The 14967-nt window shown below is 62.9% G+C and overlaps 2 protein-coding genes across 2 annotated transcripts in view; one reads left to right on the top strand and one right to left on the bottom strand.

The window, feature by feature from the left end:
• The window catches only part of ADCY6 (adenylate cyclase 6), a 25045-nt gene extending 19553 nt beyond the window's left edge, over positions 1-5492 (top strand). Inside the window, exons 18-23 of the mRNA XM_034793215.1 lie at positions 1076-1111; positions 1543-1672; positions 2121-2384; positions 2800-3004; positions 3289-3413; positions 4267-5492. Of these exons, the coding sequence (XP_034649106.1) occupies positions 1076-1111; positions 1543-1672; positions 2121-2384; positions 2800-3004; positions 3289-3413; positions 4267-4395 (889 nt within the window). The 3' untranslated portion in view covers positions 4396-5492. The remainder of the gene's footprint in view (positions 1-1075; positions 1112-1542; positions 1673-2120; positions 2385-2799; positions 3005-3288; positions 3414-4266) is intronic.
• A 3517-nt stretch (positions 5493-9009) lies between these two features.
• TEX49 (testis expressed 49) lies at positions 9010-12966 on the bottom strand. The gene is made up of 4 exons (XM_034793219.1): positions 12513-12966; positions 11672-11806; positions 11137-11281; positions 9010-9216 (listed from the first exon to the last, which is right to left on the bottom strand). Exons 1-4 carry the CDS (start codon positions 12595-12597, stop codon positions 9168-9170), a joined length of 414 nt encoding a protein of 137 aa, XP_034649110.1. The 5' UTR covers positions 12598-12966; the 3' UTR covers positions 9010-9167.
• Positions 12967-14967: the final 2001 nt, after the last annotated feature.

Raw genomic sequence — 14967 nt, 5'->3', positions numbered from 1 at the left:
AGTGCATCCAGGACTAGGAGTCACCTGTCTCCAGTGAGCGGGAGCCTTGCTTGTGCGTGTCTGGTGCAGGTCCTGAACCCCCCGCCCTGTCGCCGCCCAGACACGCCTGTACCAGCCAAGACCCCCTGGACACGGGCAGAAGCCGGCCCCAGTCTGAACGCATCAGCACAGGGTCGGCCCCTTGCTCCACACTGCAGTGCTGGGATTTGGGTAAAGGGTCTCGCCAGAATCTGGAGATCACAGAGTTCGTGAGCGAGGAGAACGGAGACCAGAGGGCTGCAGATCAAATCAGAGTCCACTTCCTGGCCACCGATTCCACCCAGCCAGCCCTCTGCGGCCACCCGTCCCTCGCAGCTTCCAGCCAAGGCTGGCTGAGGGCCCATTTCCAGAAACGCAGTCACGCTGCCGATAGCGTCCTGGGTGCAGGATCGGGGGCGTCTCCCTCATCTGCTCCATCTGTCCCCCAAACTCACAGCCCCACAGGCAGGATCACCCCCTGTTTTATTCCCCGCTGCAGTGACATCCCCCACTGCCACCCCCCCATTGACTTAGGATGTCAGTGACTCCGTGGTGTGAACTGATGACACACACACACACACACACACACACAGAGAGAGAGAGAGAGAGAGAGAGAGAGTCAGGTGAGCAAACATCTTTCCTCTGGCAGAAAACCTGTTTGTCAGCTCTGCCTGGGCCAGACTTTAACATGCCCTCGGCTCCGTGCGTAACGCCCTGCATGTCCATCTCACGAGGGACGTAACGACCGGCGTGACCCGGCTTTCGTTTCACACCTCACATGAGACTCTTTGGTGACTCGGAATGTACGGCCCAGGGTCAGGATAGTGATTGGTGGGGGCTTATGGGTCACATCCCCCCCCCCCCCAACCACAAGAGGGCCTGGGCTCTGCTCCCCCAGATACCCCCAAGGGCCCAGCCAGACTCTTGGGGATACCTTGCCCTGTCCCTCACTGGGCCCCACCTGTCTGCCACTGGGGGTTCTGAACTGTGCCCCCCCACCCAGGCGTGGGGCTGTGGGGCTCAGCCGTCTGTAACTGCTGTCTCTCCTCTCTGCTAGTCCGGCCTTCAACGAGACCCAGTGGGGCCCAGCATGGTGAGTGGGGAGGTGGGCTCAGGGGGGAGCTGGGGAATGGGGTGGGGCCTGGGGCAGGGGAGGGACATATGGGGATTGGGCCAGGGGGGATTGGGGGGGGGGGGGGGGGGCCGGGGGCGGGTGAAGGGGTTGCAAGGGAACATTACTGGGGGGCTGGGGCAGGCAAAGGGTCTGTGTGATATTGTGGAGGGTTGGGTCTGGGGCAGGTGAGGATTCTGGGGTCCCCCAGGCCTTGGCTGCACTGCCCTGTGGGGTACAGCTAGTGGCCAGCAGGTCCATGGCTGGGGGCAGTGAGTGCTCTGGGGATCCATCCCCCTCCGGCCTTTTGTGCCCCATGGTCTCTCCGGCCCCAGCTCAGGAGGGTGGGTGCTTTGGGGTCCGTGGTACCTTGCTGCAGCCTGACACCCCCCCCCCCCCCCCCGTGCCCCCAGCCTGGCGGAGGAGAAGGTGGCGCTGAAATACATGACCCCCGTGATTCTGACCGTCTTCGCCCTGGCGCTCTATCTGCACGCTCAGCGGGTTGAGTCCACAGCCCGGCTTGACTTCCTCTGGAAGCTACAGGTAGGGAGGGGCTGGGGTCCTGGGGACGGGGCATCCCTGGGGTGGGGATCTGCCCCCCACCACAAAGAGGGGTGTCCCTGGGCCGAGGGGGGGCAGCGTGTCCTGAAGGCTGGCACATGCCCGTGTGTCGCACGCTTACAGGAATCCTGCACTTCTTACCCTTCGCACGAGGCTGGCCAGCCCCTCCCCCAGCTGCCGCCCTTGCACGTGCACGTCCTGCTCTGTGCTCATGCGCCGGCAATGCTGGCTGCTCCCAAATCTCCCTCGGGGCAGAGCTGGGGGGGGCTCAGTTTGGTGCTGCCCCCCCCCCCCAGTGGAGCACTGCTGGGGTAGGCCTCAGGATCGCTTTTGGTGCTGCCCCCCCAAGGGGGAAGGCTGGGGGGAGGGAGCATTGCCTCCCCCAACGGGACAGGGCTTGGGCAGCCACCCTGACGCTGGCGCCCCGCAGGCCACGGGCGAGAAGGAGGAGATGGAGGAGCTCCAGGCCTACAACCGGCGCCTGCTGCACAACATCCTGCCCAAGGACGTGGCCGCGCACTTCCTGGCGCGCGAGCGCTGCAACGACGAGCTGTACTACCAGTCGTGCGAGTGCGTGGCCGTCATGTTCGCCTCCATCAGCAACTTCTCCGAGTTCTACGTGGAGCTGGAGGCCAACAACGAGGGGGTGGAGTGCCTGCGGCTGCTGAACGAGATCATCGCCGACTTCGATGAGGTACCGGGCGGGGGGCAGGGCCGGGGGCCATGGGGGGCCGGCCAGGGGCAGCACCCGGGGGGCGTGGTCGGGGGCAGCGGGGATGTGGGCTTTGGGGGTGCGGGGACAATGGGGCCTCTGAGGACCCAACTCTGCCCTGGGGGCCAATGGGATATGGGGGCCACTGCTCGGGCCCAACCCCTGGGAGCGGGGTGGGTGGGTCCCAGCCCACCAGATTCAGCCCAGTCTGGGAGCGGCTCATGGGGCGAGGGTCATGGCGGCAGCAGGGCCCCGGTTCTGAGGGGTCACCAGGGAGGGTCAAGTCCCCTGGGGCAAGAGCGCAGTGTGGGGTCCCTGGCAAGGGTCGTGCATGGAGGGGGGACCCGCAGTGCCCCCTGCCCAGCCCCCCTGTAGCTGCTGCCCCCTCCCCCGTCAGATCATCAGCGAGACGCAGTACCGACAGCTGGAGAAGATCAAGACCATCGGCAGCACCTACATGGCGGCCTCGGGGCTGAACGACAGCACGTACGACCGGGAGGGCCGGACGCACATCACCGCGCTGGCCGACTACGCCATGCGCCTCATGGAGCAGATGAAGTACATCAACGAGCACTCCTTCAACAACTTCCAGATGAAGATCGGTGAGCGGGGGCGGGGGAGCGCCGTGAGCCACCCTCCCTCCTCCAGCTCGTCCCTGGCCACTCCTGGGTGCTTCCCTGAGGACGCGCAAGAGCATAGGCATATGCATGTGTGTGCGAAGACATGTTGTCACACGTGTGCAAATGATCATGTGAATGCACAGCCCGCCCTCCTGAACCCATTGCCCGCACGGGCTGCTGGGACGTGGGGGCTGCTCTTGGAGGGGGAGACAGATGGGCTAGGTGGGGCCCGGGGCCATGAGCTCTGACCCTCCCTCTCCCTGCAGGGCTGAACATCGGGCCGGTGGTAGCGGGGGTCATCGGGGCCCGGAAGCCCCAGTACGACATCTGGGGGAACACTGTGAACGTCTCCAGCCGCATGGACAGCACAGGGGTCCCTGACCGCATCCAGGTAAGTTGCCGTCTCGTCCTGGGCCATAGCGTCCGTCGTTCCCGTGCGGCTGAGCTGACGGGGACGTTTTCGGGGAAGGGGGGAATTCTCCAGCCCGCCTGGGGTGGGGCGTCGCTCGGCGAGGAACCTGCCGTCTGATCCCGCTACTGGCCCCTGCCCAGCCCTGCGGAGGGAGAAGCCGGCCAGAGGGGGATGGTGCTGACACCCCACCCCGACCCCCTCCAAACACTAGCGGGGGAAGGGGCAGGATGTATGTCTGGGACTGGGCTGCCGCTGCATTCTGGGTATCCCTGGTGCGCAGAGAGTCGCCGACGCATTCAGCCTCCCAGGCGGGGGCTGGGATCCTTGGCCCCTTTTTCTGAGGGAGGACGGGCCTGGCCCCGGGCTCTCGAGGCAGAACCCAGGTGTCCTGGCTCCCGCTTTCCGCTGCACTCATTGGTCTGCTTAGCCTCAGTCGACGAAGGAATGTGTGGGGGGGGCACTGAGGTGCTGAGCCCAAACCATAGAGTCCCCATCCCTAGGGCCGCTACCCCGCCCCCCAGGTCCCACTGGGCCCCCACTGCCGGCTCCTTGAGCTGGAGCCCAAGGTCACCTTGCCCGCTAGGAGCGTGGCGCTGCCTAGGGGAGCGGAGGAGGCCAGCTGCCCTGCAGGGCTAAGAGCCAAAGGTCCCGGGGTCCCTAGCAAGGCAAAGTCCTAGCAGGGCAGGCGGGTCTGAGCCGCCCTCTGGGCCCGCGGGGAGCTGAAGCACTGGGGTGTGGCCTCTCTCTGCCCAGGGTAGGCGAGGGCAACGTTCGGCCCGTGCCCCACGTGGGGTCCTGGTCTCACCGTCGGCTCTCTCTCCTCCTCCCCCAGGTGACGACCGACCTGTACCAGGTGCTGGCGGCCAAGGGCTACCAGCTGGAGTGCCGGGGGGTCATCAAGGTCAAGGGCAAAGGGGAGATGACCACCTACTTTCTGAACGCCGGCCCGCCCCGCAGTTAGCGCCAGCCGCGGCCTTGGGCGAGAAGGACCCAGCGTGCCAGAGGGGCCGGGCGGGGCTGCCGCAGGTTGGGCCTGGGCCAGGCTCAGCCAAGCCATTGGGAACCACCCAAGCCTGGCTGCTCCCCTCCCTCTCCCCCCGCCCCCCGGCCTCGGGTCCATTTTATTTGTGGGGTCTTGTAAACGGCTCCGAATTTCAACACCAAACTGAAGAGGGAAAGCGGCGCCACCCTGAGCCCACTGGGGGGGTGTCTTTGCCACCAGGTTTGTGCGGCAGGGAGGGGGGGTTTGGAGGCACCCCCTGGGGGTGTTGAAGAAATATTTTTACAGCAGACTTTTTATTTATTTATTGAGCTCCGGAGCCAGCCTGTCGGGGGTGCCCAGGGCGCTCTGTGCTGGGGCTGGCCCGGGGCCTCTCTCTCCCTTTCCAGGGACTGACACTGAACTTGGGAAAGATGAACCCGCCCCTGCCCGCAGTCGACCAAAGCCGAGGGCAGTGGGGGGCGCCCATTGGCCGGGCAGGGGACCCCGCTGTTGTCTGAGCGCTTGCGCCGGGAGATCCCTTGGGAGCTGCTTGCTGTGTTTGGGGTGGGAGGATCGTCCCCCTCCGGTGGGGCTGGGGGCAGACTGGGGGCGGGAGGGGATTTTAAATAGATTTATATTTGAGGACTCTCCCCCCTTGGCTCCCGTTGGCCCCCCCCATCCGCTCGGTGTGACTTTCGCCAGTTCTGAGGCCTAAGCCCGAGGAAGGGTGGGGCTGGGCGGTTCTTATTTGCCAAAATTGCCTCCTGTTGCGGGGGGGAGGGAAGAATGTCTCCTGGGGAGAAGGGGCTCTGTGTGTGTGTGTGGGGGGGGAGTAGCTCTCAAGGGGTGGGGGCCTGCAGGTGTCTTATGGGGGGGGCAGGGAGCGACTCTCGGAGACAGGTGACGCCAAAGAGGATGTGTCTGTGGGTCCATGGGGCTGCGGCAGCGCTGGGGGCAGGAGCTGAGCCCCCCCAGCCTCAGGCACCAACCCCCCCGCCCCCGCTGTATCCAGTGAGGCTGGGGTGGGGGTATGTGTCTGAGAGTAAATCTTGCTGCCTGCTCCCAGCCTGTTTGGGTGGGGGGGGGGGCGCTTTCATCTGGCTTTGGACCTGGGCCCCCTTCAGCTTCTCCTGCCACTTCTCAAGGTTGGGAGGTCCCTTCACCAGCTGGGACCCAGCCCCCCCCCCAAACCATTGACACCCCCTCAGCCTCCTCCACGGGCCACGCTGCCCATGTGCCAAATTCCCAAGTGCCACAAAGCCCGTCCTGGCTCCGGTTCTGATGCCCGCCCCCCTGAGGATCGGCCCTGTGCCCCAACCTCCTGAGCATTGCGCCCCTCCCCCCACGGCCTCCCTGTTCTTTAAAGGGACTGCAGCTTGCCGGTGAGCCAGACCCCCCCACCCTGACCATTGGGGGCAGGGGGCACCAGCTGCAGCTGGAAAATTGCCCTGTTAGCCTTATCTGAACAAACGCCTCCCCCAGCTCCAGCGGGTCACTGGTCTCCCGCACCCTTGGGCCGTACCCCCAGGGAGGGGCAGTTTACCCCCAGATCCCCAGGGGAGAGGAATTCCCCATGTGAGGAGCTCCCCTCACCCTGTGACTCCAGGCACAGGTGGGAGAGGGGGGTGTCTCCCCGCCCCCTCCCCCCCCGGATAAAACTTGAAAAATACAATGTGGAGGCTCAGAATTTGCCTGGCCTCGGCACTCCTGGGTCCCGGACCCCATGGGGCTGAGCCCGTGGGTGCCTCCTGCCCCAGGTCGGGGAGGGGGGCTTTCTGTACAGTGACTTCAGGACCAGCCTGCCCCCCTCCCTGGGTGTGTGGGCCAGGGCCAGTCCCCTTCCCCCACCCAAGAGCCTTACTGAGCAGCTCCAGGGCGATGGTCTGAGCGCCTGGCGCTAGCAGGTGTGGAGCAGGAGGGTGGGTCCAGGCCCCAGGCTGGGGGGTTATTAAATAACTGGGTGCTTGCAGCCCCCTTCGGCCCCTCATGCATCAATCTCCATGGAGATGCCAGGGTCTCTGAGCGTTTTCATCAGCTGCTTCCTGGGGCCCGGCGGAGGGCTGGGCTGGGGGCGAGGGATTGGTAACTGGGGGGTGAGGTCAGGGCCACGCTTCCCCTGCCACTGCTCTGCCCCTTCCCTCCCCGACTACGCTGCTCTGGGGGTGGGGCAGGAAAAGCCCCCAGGGACAGCTGATCGGTCCTGCTCCGCCTCCCCCCATGCCCACCACAAAGGGGGGGGCATAGGCCCCTTTCTGCTGGGAGGCTGTTCTCGTGCTGCCAGCGTGCCCTTTGCCCCCGGTGCAGCCAGATCTCCCCCTAGCTGGAAGGCCCCTCTCCCCTGCCGTTGGGCTTAGCCGGGAATGGCGGGAGCCCTCCACGCCGGGGTGGGAACTGCCTGGATCCCTTGGGGCCGGGGCTGTTTTAAATGCAAAAAAGAAGTGATTTCTGGGTTTGGGTTTTTTTTTAGCAGTTTTGGGGTGTTTTTATTTCCGTGACTGTGTCTGGGGAGTTTTCAGCCGACGTCGGAGCCAGGCGAGCTCGGTCCGGGCCCAAAGCCGTGGGGTCTCCACTCCTTCCTGGGCTGCCCCTGCCGGAGGGAGGGGGCGCGGCAGCTTTGGACTGAAGCCCCCGATGAGAGCGGCGCTGTCGCTGTGTCGGGGGATGGGGGACGTGGCACTTATTTGGCAATGCAGATTAAAGGTACTTTTTTCTTGTGTGTACATATAAATTATATATAAAACTCACTTTCTATAACAACTGCTGTGTCCTGGAGGTGTCCTGTCCCCTGGGACCGCTGTGCACCGTGACGCGGGCTGTGTCCATGGGGCCGGCTGGGCAGCTGCCAAGCGCAGGGCAGTGAGAGATGGTAGCCATGGAGCCTTTGAATTCGTGCGCTTTGACCGGGTAGCTTTGAGATCCTGGTGGGCTTGGCTAGGGTGGCTCTGTCTGGCGGTGAAATGGGACGATTGCACAGGCCCTGGCCTGGCTGGGCCCCCTGGGGCAGAAGCGGCCTAGGTTGCAGGGTTGGAGCGTAGGGCATTGGGGGGCATTCTCAGGCCTGGGGGCGCACTGCTAGCGCAGCACCCTCGGGACCAGCCAGGAGGCAGCGGCTGGTGGTGTCAGTGCCCTTGCCACAGGGCTCAGGGACAGTAGTGGGGGGGTGAGGGGACTCGGAGCTGGGCTGGGGGCTCGTGATCTGCTCTCGTCCCCTGCCAGAATCTCGGCGGATGGGGTCTCCCCCTCCCCGCACTGGCACCCCTTGGCTCCTGCTGCTGCTGGGTGCAACGGCGACGGGGCCACTCCCTGCCCAGCCCGAACAGACGCCAGGGTGCTGCTAAGCTGGGGCTGCGGGGGGGAGCCCCGGCGCCTGGTGCTGTACCAGCTCTTTGGGGAGAGGCAAGTTGCTTTAGGCGGTGTGAGGGGGATGCTGATGACAAGCCGAGATGAGCACTGAGGGGGTGAGGGCTCAGCCCCCAGGCCTGGTGCTGTCACTGACCCTGGGAAGAGCGGCTCGGTCGTGGGTGCCGCTAGCTTTGGCGCCCAATGTTAGTAGCCCCCGGCCTGGCACCAAGTGCAAAGGGAAGCACATGGCCGTGCTGGGGAGGGGAGTTCGGCCTGCACTTACCCAGTGACGCTCAGCGGGGCTCAACTGTGCAGCCTCCGGCCCTTTGTCTCCTGGTTTCAGGGGGCAGGATGGGTGGGCAGAGGGCTGCTGGGCCCAGGGTGATGGGCTCTGGCAGAGCACCCAAGAGATGTGGGGGCTGCACTGGTCGCTGGAGGGGCTGGGCACAGCTCACCATCTCTCCCACTGCTCCCCCGGGGGCCACACCATGCGTGCCCCGGCTGTCCCACGCTCACCTGCTCTTGGACTTTGCTGCTTCCCATCCCTGCCCAACCCTCCTGCACGCTCCCCCACCCTTACTGCACACGCTTGTGCTGGGGTGGGGGTGCCCCTGTGCAAGGGACCCTGGTGAGGCCTCGGGGAGGGGGTGGAGAGGGCCCCCTGGAACACCTCTGCCTATTCTAGTCCACACAGGTTCTCACCCTGGTACATGGGCTCCTGCTACTTGGGCACCAGCCGCTGCACCCACCACCCGTCCTGTGTGGTCCGTTCTCTTCCATCCTCCTCTGGGGTGGGGGGTATTGTGCAGGCGGGGCAGGGGCTTGTTTTGGAAGGGTTTGGTTTATCTGCCCATCCTGCTCTGTGGTGATGGTAGAGAACGTGCCTGGCACAGGGGCTGGGGCGGTTGGGGTGGTCCCTAGTTCCCGGGGTGTTCATCCCAGTCTAGGACTAGCCACGGGCATGTTCTGGCTCCTATGCAGCCGGGCCTGGCCCTATGGTGCCCGAGAAGCGGAGCTCTCCCCCACCGCTGGTGCACAGGGGTGGAACTCAGTGCACTGACATTACCCAAGTGGGGGGCAGCACTAGGAATAGAACCCAGGAGTCCTGCCCCCAAAGGCCTCGCGTGTGCCAAACAGGGCAAACCCCAGGAGCGCTGGAAAGCAAATGGCCCCTCTGTGCCGTAGGATTTACCCCGCCAGCCACGCTCCCTCCCCCACCCTAGTCTCCTACCCCTTGCCCAGGCAGAAAGGGAGACCCCAGCGCCTGGCGCCTCCCCATGAAATCATGGTCCTGGGCCCAATTGCCTCGATCGCTTTATTGCCCTGGTGCCTGCCAGGCTCCAGCACCCGGGGCTGCTCCGTGTCCGTGGAAGGCCAGACGTGCCCGGCGGTGGGTCCCACGGGGGTGCTCAGAACAGGCTGAAATGGGGGTTGCTCAGGCCCATGCTGTCCACAAACCTAGGGCAGGGAAAGGAGCCGTCAGACACCTGCACGAGGAGGTGGTGCCAGGCTACGGCGGGGCGGGTGTGCCCCAGGGCTGTGGCCAGCGCAGGAGCCCCAGGGTGGGGAGGGAGGTTCCCTCTGTGGGGCCTGCGCACTGCCATGCTTCAGCGCCTGCTTTGAGGACCCTGCGGTCAGGTGGGGGCTGTGGCATCAGGGCCTCTTCATCTGTGGCCAGGGTCTGGGGAGAAACTCTGCTCCCATCCGAGCTCGGTCCTGGAGCCCAGAACCTGCGAAGGAGGGAGGGGAAGGGAGAGGGAGCAGCAGGAGCTCGGGGTGGGGGCCGCTCTGTCCGGCTGGCAGCCAATGAGTCAGGGCCTCCTTTGTTGGGGTGCTGAGCTTGGGCCCCATTTCCTGAGCACCCCCTAGAGCCCTGTCCATCCAGCCCCCCGGGGAACTGCTGCTGGGAATGTGGCTGCAAGGGGACGTGGAGGGACCCAGCGCCCGGCCTCCCCCGCGGGGCGGCAGCTGGTGCTGCCCACTTTGTGGGAGGTGGGGCAGGGCAGGGGGCACCCCCCAACCGGACCGCAAAGCCGCTCTACCGCTTTAAGGGCTGGGGGTGTCATGTGATCCCCACCCGTGCGGCTAAACAGCTGCCCGGGCCGGGAGCCGGGACCCGAGGAGTGATGCCGCCAGCCTGCCCGCCCCCCAGGCCAGTCGATTCAGGTCCCTTTGTATGGCACGTAGGAGCAGAGAGGGAGCTCCTGGCTGCGGGGGCCCATAGGCAGCAGCGGCTGGGCCCATGGGCGGCAGTGGCTGGAGCCACCCCATGTGCCCCCCGCCAGCCTTGAACTTTGCCCGCTCTGGGACACCGGGTGGGGAGCGGAGCCGCTGGTGCCCTGCTGCCCCCCAGTGGCTGCTGGCTGGGCCAGGCTCGCAGGCAGCCCAGGTGGTGCCTGGCAGGGCAAAACAGGCAGGGACCCGTGCCAGGACCGGCCGCCATGGGCACTGCTCGCAAGTGTTGGGTGCGGGATACGACCCAGCGCGCCCTTGGAGCCAGGGCTGTGGTAAGTTGGATGCTGCGCTCAAGGCTCCACCACCTTGCCCAGGCATTGGCCCCAGTGCCAAGTGGGTGCGAGACGCCCCTGTGGTGTTTCACGCCTGCTTTGCACGGGGGCGATGGGCTGTGCAAGGAGCAGTGCCAGGGAGACTTGAACCCGCTTGCTGCTCAGCTGGGTCCAGGGTGGCTTTTCGGGCAGCTGCAAAGCGTGGGAGGGTCTGAGGTGGCAGGTGACGGAGACCAAAGCAGCTAGGCTCATGGGTGCTGGGTGTGTGTGTTGGATTTCAGGGGCCTCTTGCTGATTGTGGAGTTTTCAGTTGCCTGCATCTGGATTTGTTCGGGGCTTTGTTTGTTTAGGTTGGGCTTTCCCGGGGTGCCCGACTCACCAGCCTTACCCCTGCAAAGCTGGGGCCTGAGGATCCAGAAGTGACCCAAACCTGAGTCTTCAACGGAGTGAGGTGTGAGAAATGCCCCATAACCCCCCTGCCTCGGCCTGGTGGAGCTGAGAGCTGCGGGGACCCTCACCCGGCAGGTGATCTGGTCCCCGGCACAGCCGGAATACCGTGCTGGCTGGGCCCCTCACCCGCCGTGTCCGACTGGCCCGAGGAGAGGCTGCTCTCACGCATTCCCCTGCCACAGGTGAGCTCTGGTCCTGCCCGGGATCCTGGGGCTAGCGCCAGCTGGGAGAGGGGCCTCACTCAGCAAACTGGGTGCGGATGCTGGGCCACCAGCCTCGGTGGGAGCAGGGTCAGACATGCTCTGTTCCTGGGATGGCTGGGGGGGCGCTTCCCGCCTCTCCCTGTCCCCCCCCCTTCCCCATGTGCTGGCAGCTCTGTGATGGGGTGCTGTCCCCTCTGCTGCCGGCACTACGATCTCACCTGGTCATGGGGCTCCTTATCAGGGGATGCCTCGGCACCGTCATCCAGGGGGTGGCCTCCTCTGCTCGGACCATGGGATCCCTGGGCAGCCACCAGCTGCAGTCCTGTGCACAGGTCACTGGGACCCTGAAGACTTGGTTGGGGGCTAGAATCAGACAGAGGGGAGGGTCCAGGCTGTTAGGGAGGGCATCCAGCTTGTTGGGGTTGCTGTCACTTGCTGGGGGGAGGGGGCAGCTGAGCTGGGGCACCCTGCCCTGAGCACAACAGAACACCACTCCTTCCAGCAGGAGCTGGGGCTGAAAACCTCTTTGCCCAGCAGCTCCCACAGCTCCAAGTGCTTTGCAAAGGCCAACAAACGACGTCTCCCACGGGTGTGTGTGTGGGGGGGGTTAGTATTGTTCTCCCCATGTGTAACGTGGGGAAAGGACTTGCCCAAGGTCACACAGGGAGGCTGTGGCAGAGGCCGGCCTAGAACCCAGGCGTCCTGACTCCATATTCCCTCTTCTGTCATGCCTAGACCCCACTGTTCACTTACATCTCTGGAGCTGATTCTGTTTCACAGCCTCGCGGTAGCGGGTGTAGCTCCCCTGGTGCACTGTGCCATCAAAGCGCCCCGGGCCGATGGGGGGGAGCTTTGGGTGAAACAATCCCCCTTTGAGCGGCTTTGGCCCTGAGTGGAAGGACAAGAAGGAAACTTAAAACCAAGCCCAGAAGATGGCACCAGCAGGGGTCTCGGGGCCTAGTGTGGGGGGCTTTGAGGTAGACACCTGTCCTCCAAGGACTGGCCTGAGACCCACTAAACTCGTTTCACAGCTGAGCTGTTAGCCGGCCATCAGCAGTGGATGAGACTCAGTACCTGCTGCCCTGAGGGGGTTTGAACTCGGCCCTTCTGCAGGCTCAAAGAGCCAGCGAGGAACAGTGATTCCTGCAGGGAGACCTAGCTAGCCCTTATCTGGCAAGATGGTGCCTGGAACGTGAGGCCAGAGGCAACCTGAAGGGGTCTGGAAGAGACTCCCTGGCCCCCATCCGTGGGACTGGGAGCTCGTGGGATTGCTGGAACGCTTTGTCGAGTGATGTGGTTTAGGGGGTTGTATTGTAGGTTAATTAATACCAATACCACCCCGTGGGGTGACTGGAGAAGGGTTTTTAGTAACCGACACATGTCAGAAGCAGAACGTTGTATCCCTCCCACTCCACTGGGACGCTCCTCCAGGGGACCAGGGGTCAGAGGTTTTCAAACATCGCCCAAGGCAAAGCCTCGTGATTCGTTGCCCCCACAAACACCCACAGTCTGCTCTCCAAGGCGCTTGGCCCAGCAACAAGTCGTGTCTGTTTCGAATGCACCCATCACCATGGCGTCTGGGCTCTCTCCTTACCTGTTGTGTCAGGCTTTTCTAATGCTAGTGTTCTCTCCCGGAAGGGCTCCTGGTACCCCAGGAATGTTAACCCGAAGAAAGCCATGTCCTAAACCGCCCACTTCCTCCCCGCTCAGCCCCCGAAGGCGCTTTCCAGCCACCGGCAGGCTCTGCAGCTGTTGATTCTGTTGCCATAGAGATGCCCGGCAGCCTGGCTGGCGACTCTGCGCCCGCCCAGTTGGAATGCGGGCGTGTGAGGCTGCAATGGGAGGGGGTTGCGACAACAGCCTGCTGGCTGGGTTGGCTTTGTACTGTTTTGTTGTATTAATTCGGGGGTAACTGAGAGCAAACTCCAGGAAGGGGTTAAACGGGGGAGGGTTGGCCCCTCCAAAACCCTCTCCAGCTCAGGGAGCTTTGCTCACGTGGTGTTTGTCTCATGGGGAAGCCCTGGCGACACGATTGTGCCTGCGCTCCAGCCGCCTAGCTTGGGGTGGAAAATAGGGTTCGGAGCCGCCTCTAGCCCATTGCTTTTAATCCAGTGCGGATTGATAGGGACTAGGAGTCATTCCAATCTGACGGCTGCCTGGTGGCTCCGAGTGAAATAACCTGGTGTCCATCCAGTTCTGTGAAAACGCTGTGTCATTAGGAGCCATGAAACAGTTCTCAGGGTCCTTGCAGCGGCCTTAGTTCTATAGGCATAGGGTCACTTTGGCCTTCAGCCTGCTGAGGATAGATTATCTCTGGGATGAGCCAGTCAGCAACACGGATCTTTAGAAATAACAGTCTGGAGTCCTTGGTCACAAATGAATTCCCTCTCTCTCTGGCGCTGCTAGCCTGCTCCCGGGGTGTCTGTATTTTGGTGTTGCTGTGTGTGTGTGTGTGGGCCAAAGCGTCTGGCATCCTGCTATCTGTGGCATTTCTCAGGCACTTGGAGATGTTTGGTGTCTAGATTATAAGACCTTCAGGGTGCAGTCTCTTTTCTATGTGCATACAGTGCTCAGAAATGGGGGCCCTGTCCCCCCCTGAGGTTTTGGGGCACAACCGTCATACAAACATTTAATAGTAGAAGGGAATGCGAGAGGACTCATATGATACAAGGAAGAATCCAACTTTCCCAGCAGTCTTCCTTGTCCCCTGTTATTTCGTGCTGGACCCCTGCTGTAAACTAACATGGATAACATAGGATTTGCCATGGCTGAGCAAGGTTGTGGTTCATCTAATCCAGCATCCTGTCTCCAACAGGGGCAAGTCCCAGGGGCAGAAGGGCAAGACACCCCGAAGTGAGCAGTTGTAGAATAACCTTCCCCTAAGGAAAGTGCCGTCCTCCCCCTGACACTGAGTGGAGTGTTCGTCCCCATAAGCAGGGGCGTTTCTGTCTCTTGTAAAATACAGATTTGACTCTTGTCTGTGCATGTTCTCACTAGCCATATAAATGGCTGATCCTTTTAGCTCACCCTGCTGAGCTTTTGCCCTCAGTTCTATTCTGTGACAGTGAGTTCCACTACTTGTGCTTTGTCGAAAGTGATGTCTCGTCAGATTGAAATGTCCTTGGTTGTCACCTTTCCGCTGTAATAGGAGATGGCACACCCAAGTTCCTTCTCCAATGTTTACTTGACACATTTCCGTCATGTCTCTTCTTTCTTCACTTAGTCCAAGTCCTTTCAATCCCTTTCTGTGTTTTCTCCGGGTCCGTAATCAACCTCATTACCTCTCTCTGAATCCCCTACGCTGCCCACTGTCAGAACAAGCTATAGGAGAAACACCACATCCCAGGCAAGGGCCCCCCAGCGGTAGGGTGGCACGTTATTTTCTGCCCCATTCCTTAGGACCCCTTTTATCTTGTTTGCTTCTCTGAACACTGCTGTGCATTGAGAGGGGCAGCTCTCACCCCTGAGGATTTATAGTGAACGTAAAGCCAGCCACTGGTATATGAGTAAGGGGTGGAAGCTGGGTCCCGGCTGGTGGGAATCAGACAGGCCGGGCTAAAGACAGCTGTGATTGTCCATGGGGTGGCCTGGGGTCACAGGGGCTGGAATCACAGGTAGGGTCACTGGGGGGCTGGGGATACAAGTGGGGTTACAGGAGTCATGGGGGTGAGGTCACTGCGGGGCTGGGGATACAAGTGGGGCTATAGGGGTCCTGGGGCTGGGGGTCAGGTGGGGTCATGGTGTCACAGGTCACAGGTAGGGGCACTGGGGATACAAGTGGGGTTACAGGAGTCATGGGGGTGGGGTCACTGGGGGACTGGGGATACAAGTGGGGCTATAGGGGTCACGGAGCTGGAGCTCACAGGTGGGGTCACTGGGGGGTTGGGAATACAAGTGGAGTTACAGGGGTCATGGGGGCTGGGGTCACAAGTGGGGGCTATAGGGCTCATGGGGCTGGAGGTCACAGGTAGGGTCACTGGGGGGCTGGGGTCACAAGTGGGGCTATAGGGGTCATGGGGGTCAGGTGGGGTCATGGGGTCACTGGGGGG

This window comes from Trachemys scripta, chromosome 16, assembly GCF_013100865.1.
Source record: "Trachemys scripta elegans isolate TJP31775 chromosome 16, CAS_Tse_1.0, whole genome shotgun sequence".
Classification (NCBI taxonomy): Eukaryota; Metazoa; Chordata; order Testudines; family Emydidae; genus Trachemys; species Trachemys scripta.
Note: the sequence above shows the minus strand (reverse complement) of the source record. Positions and strands in the feature narration are given on the sequence as shown.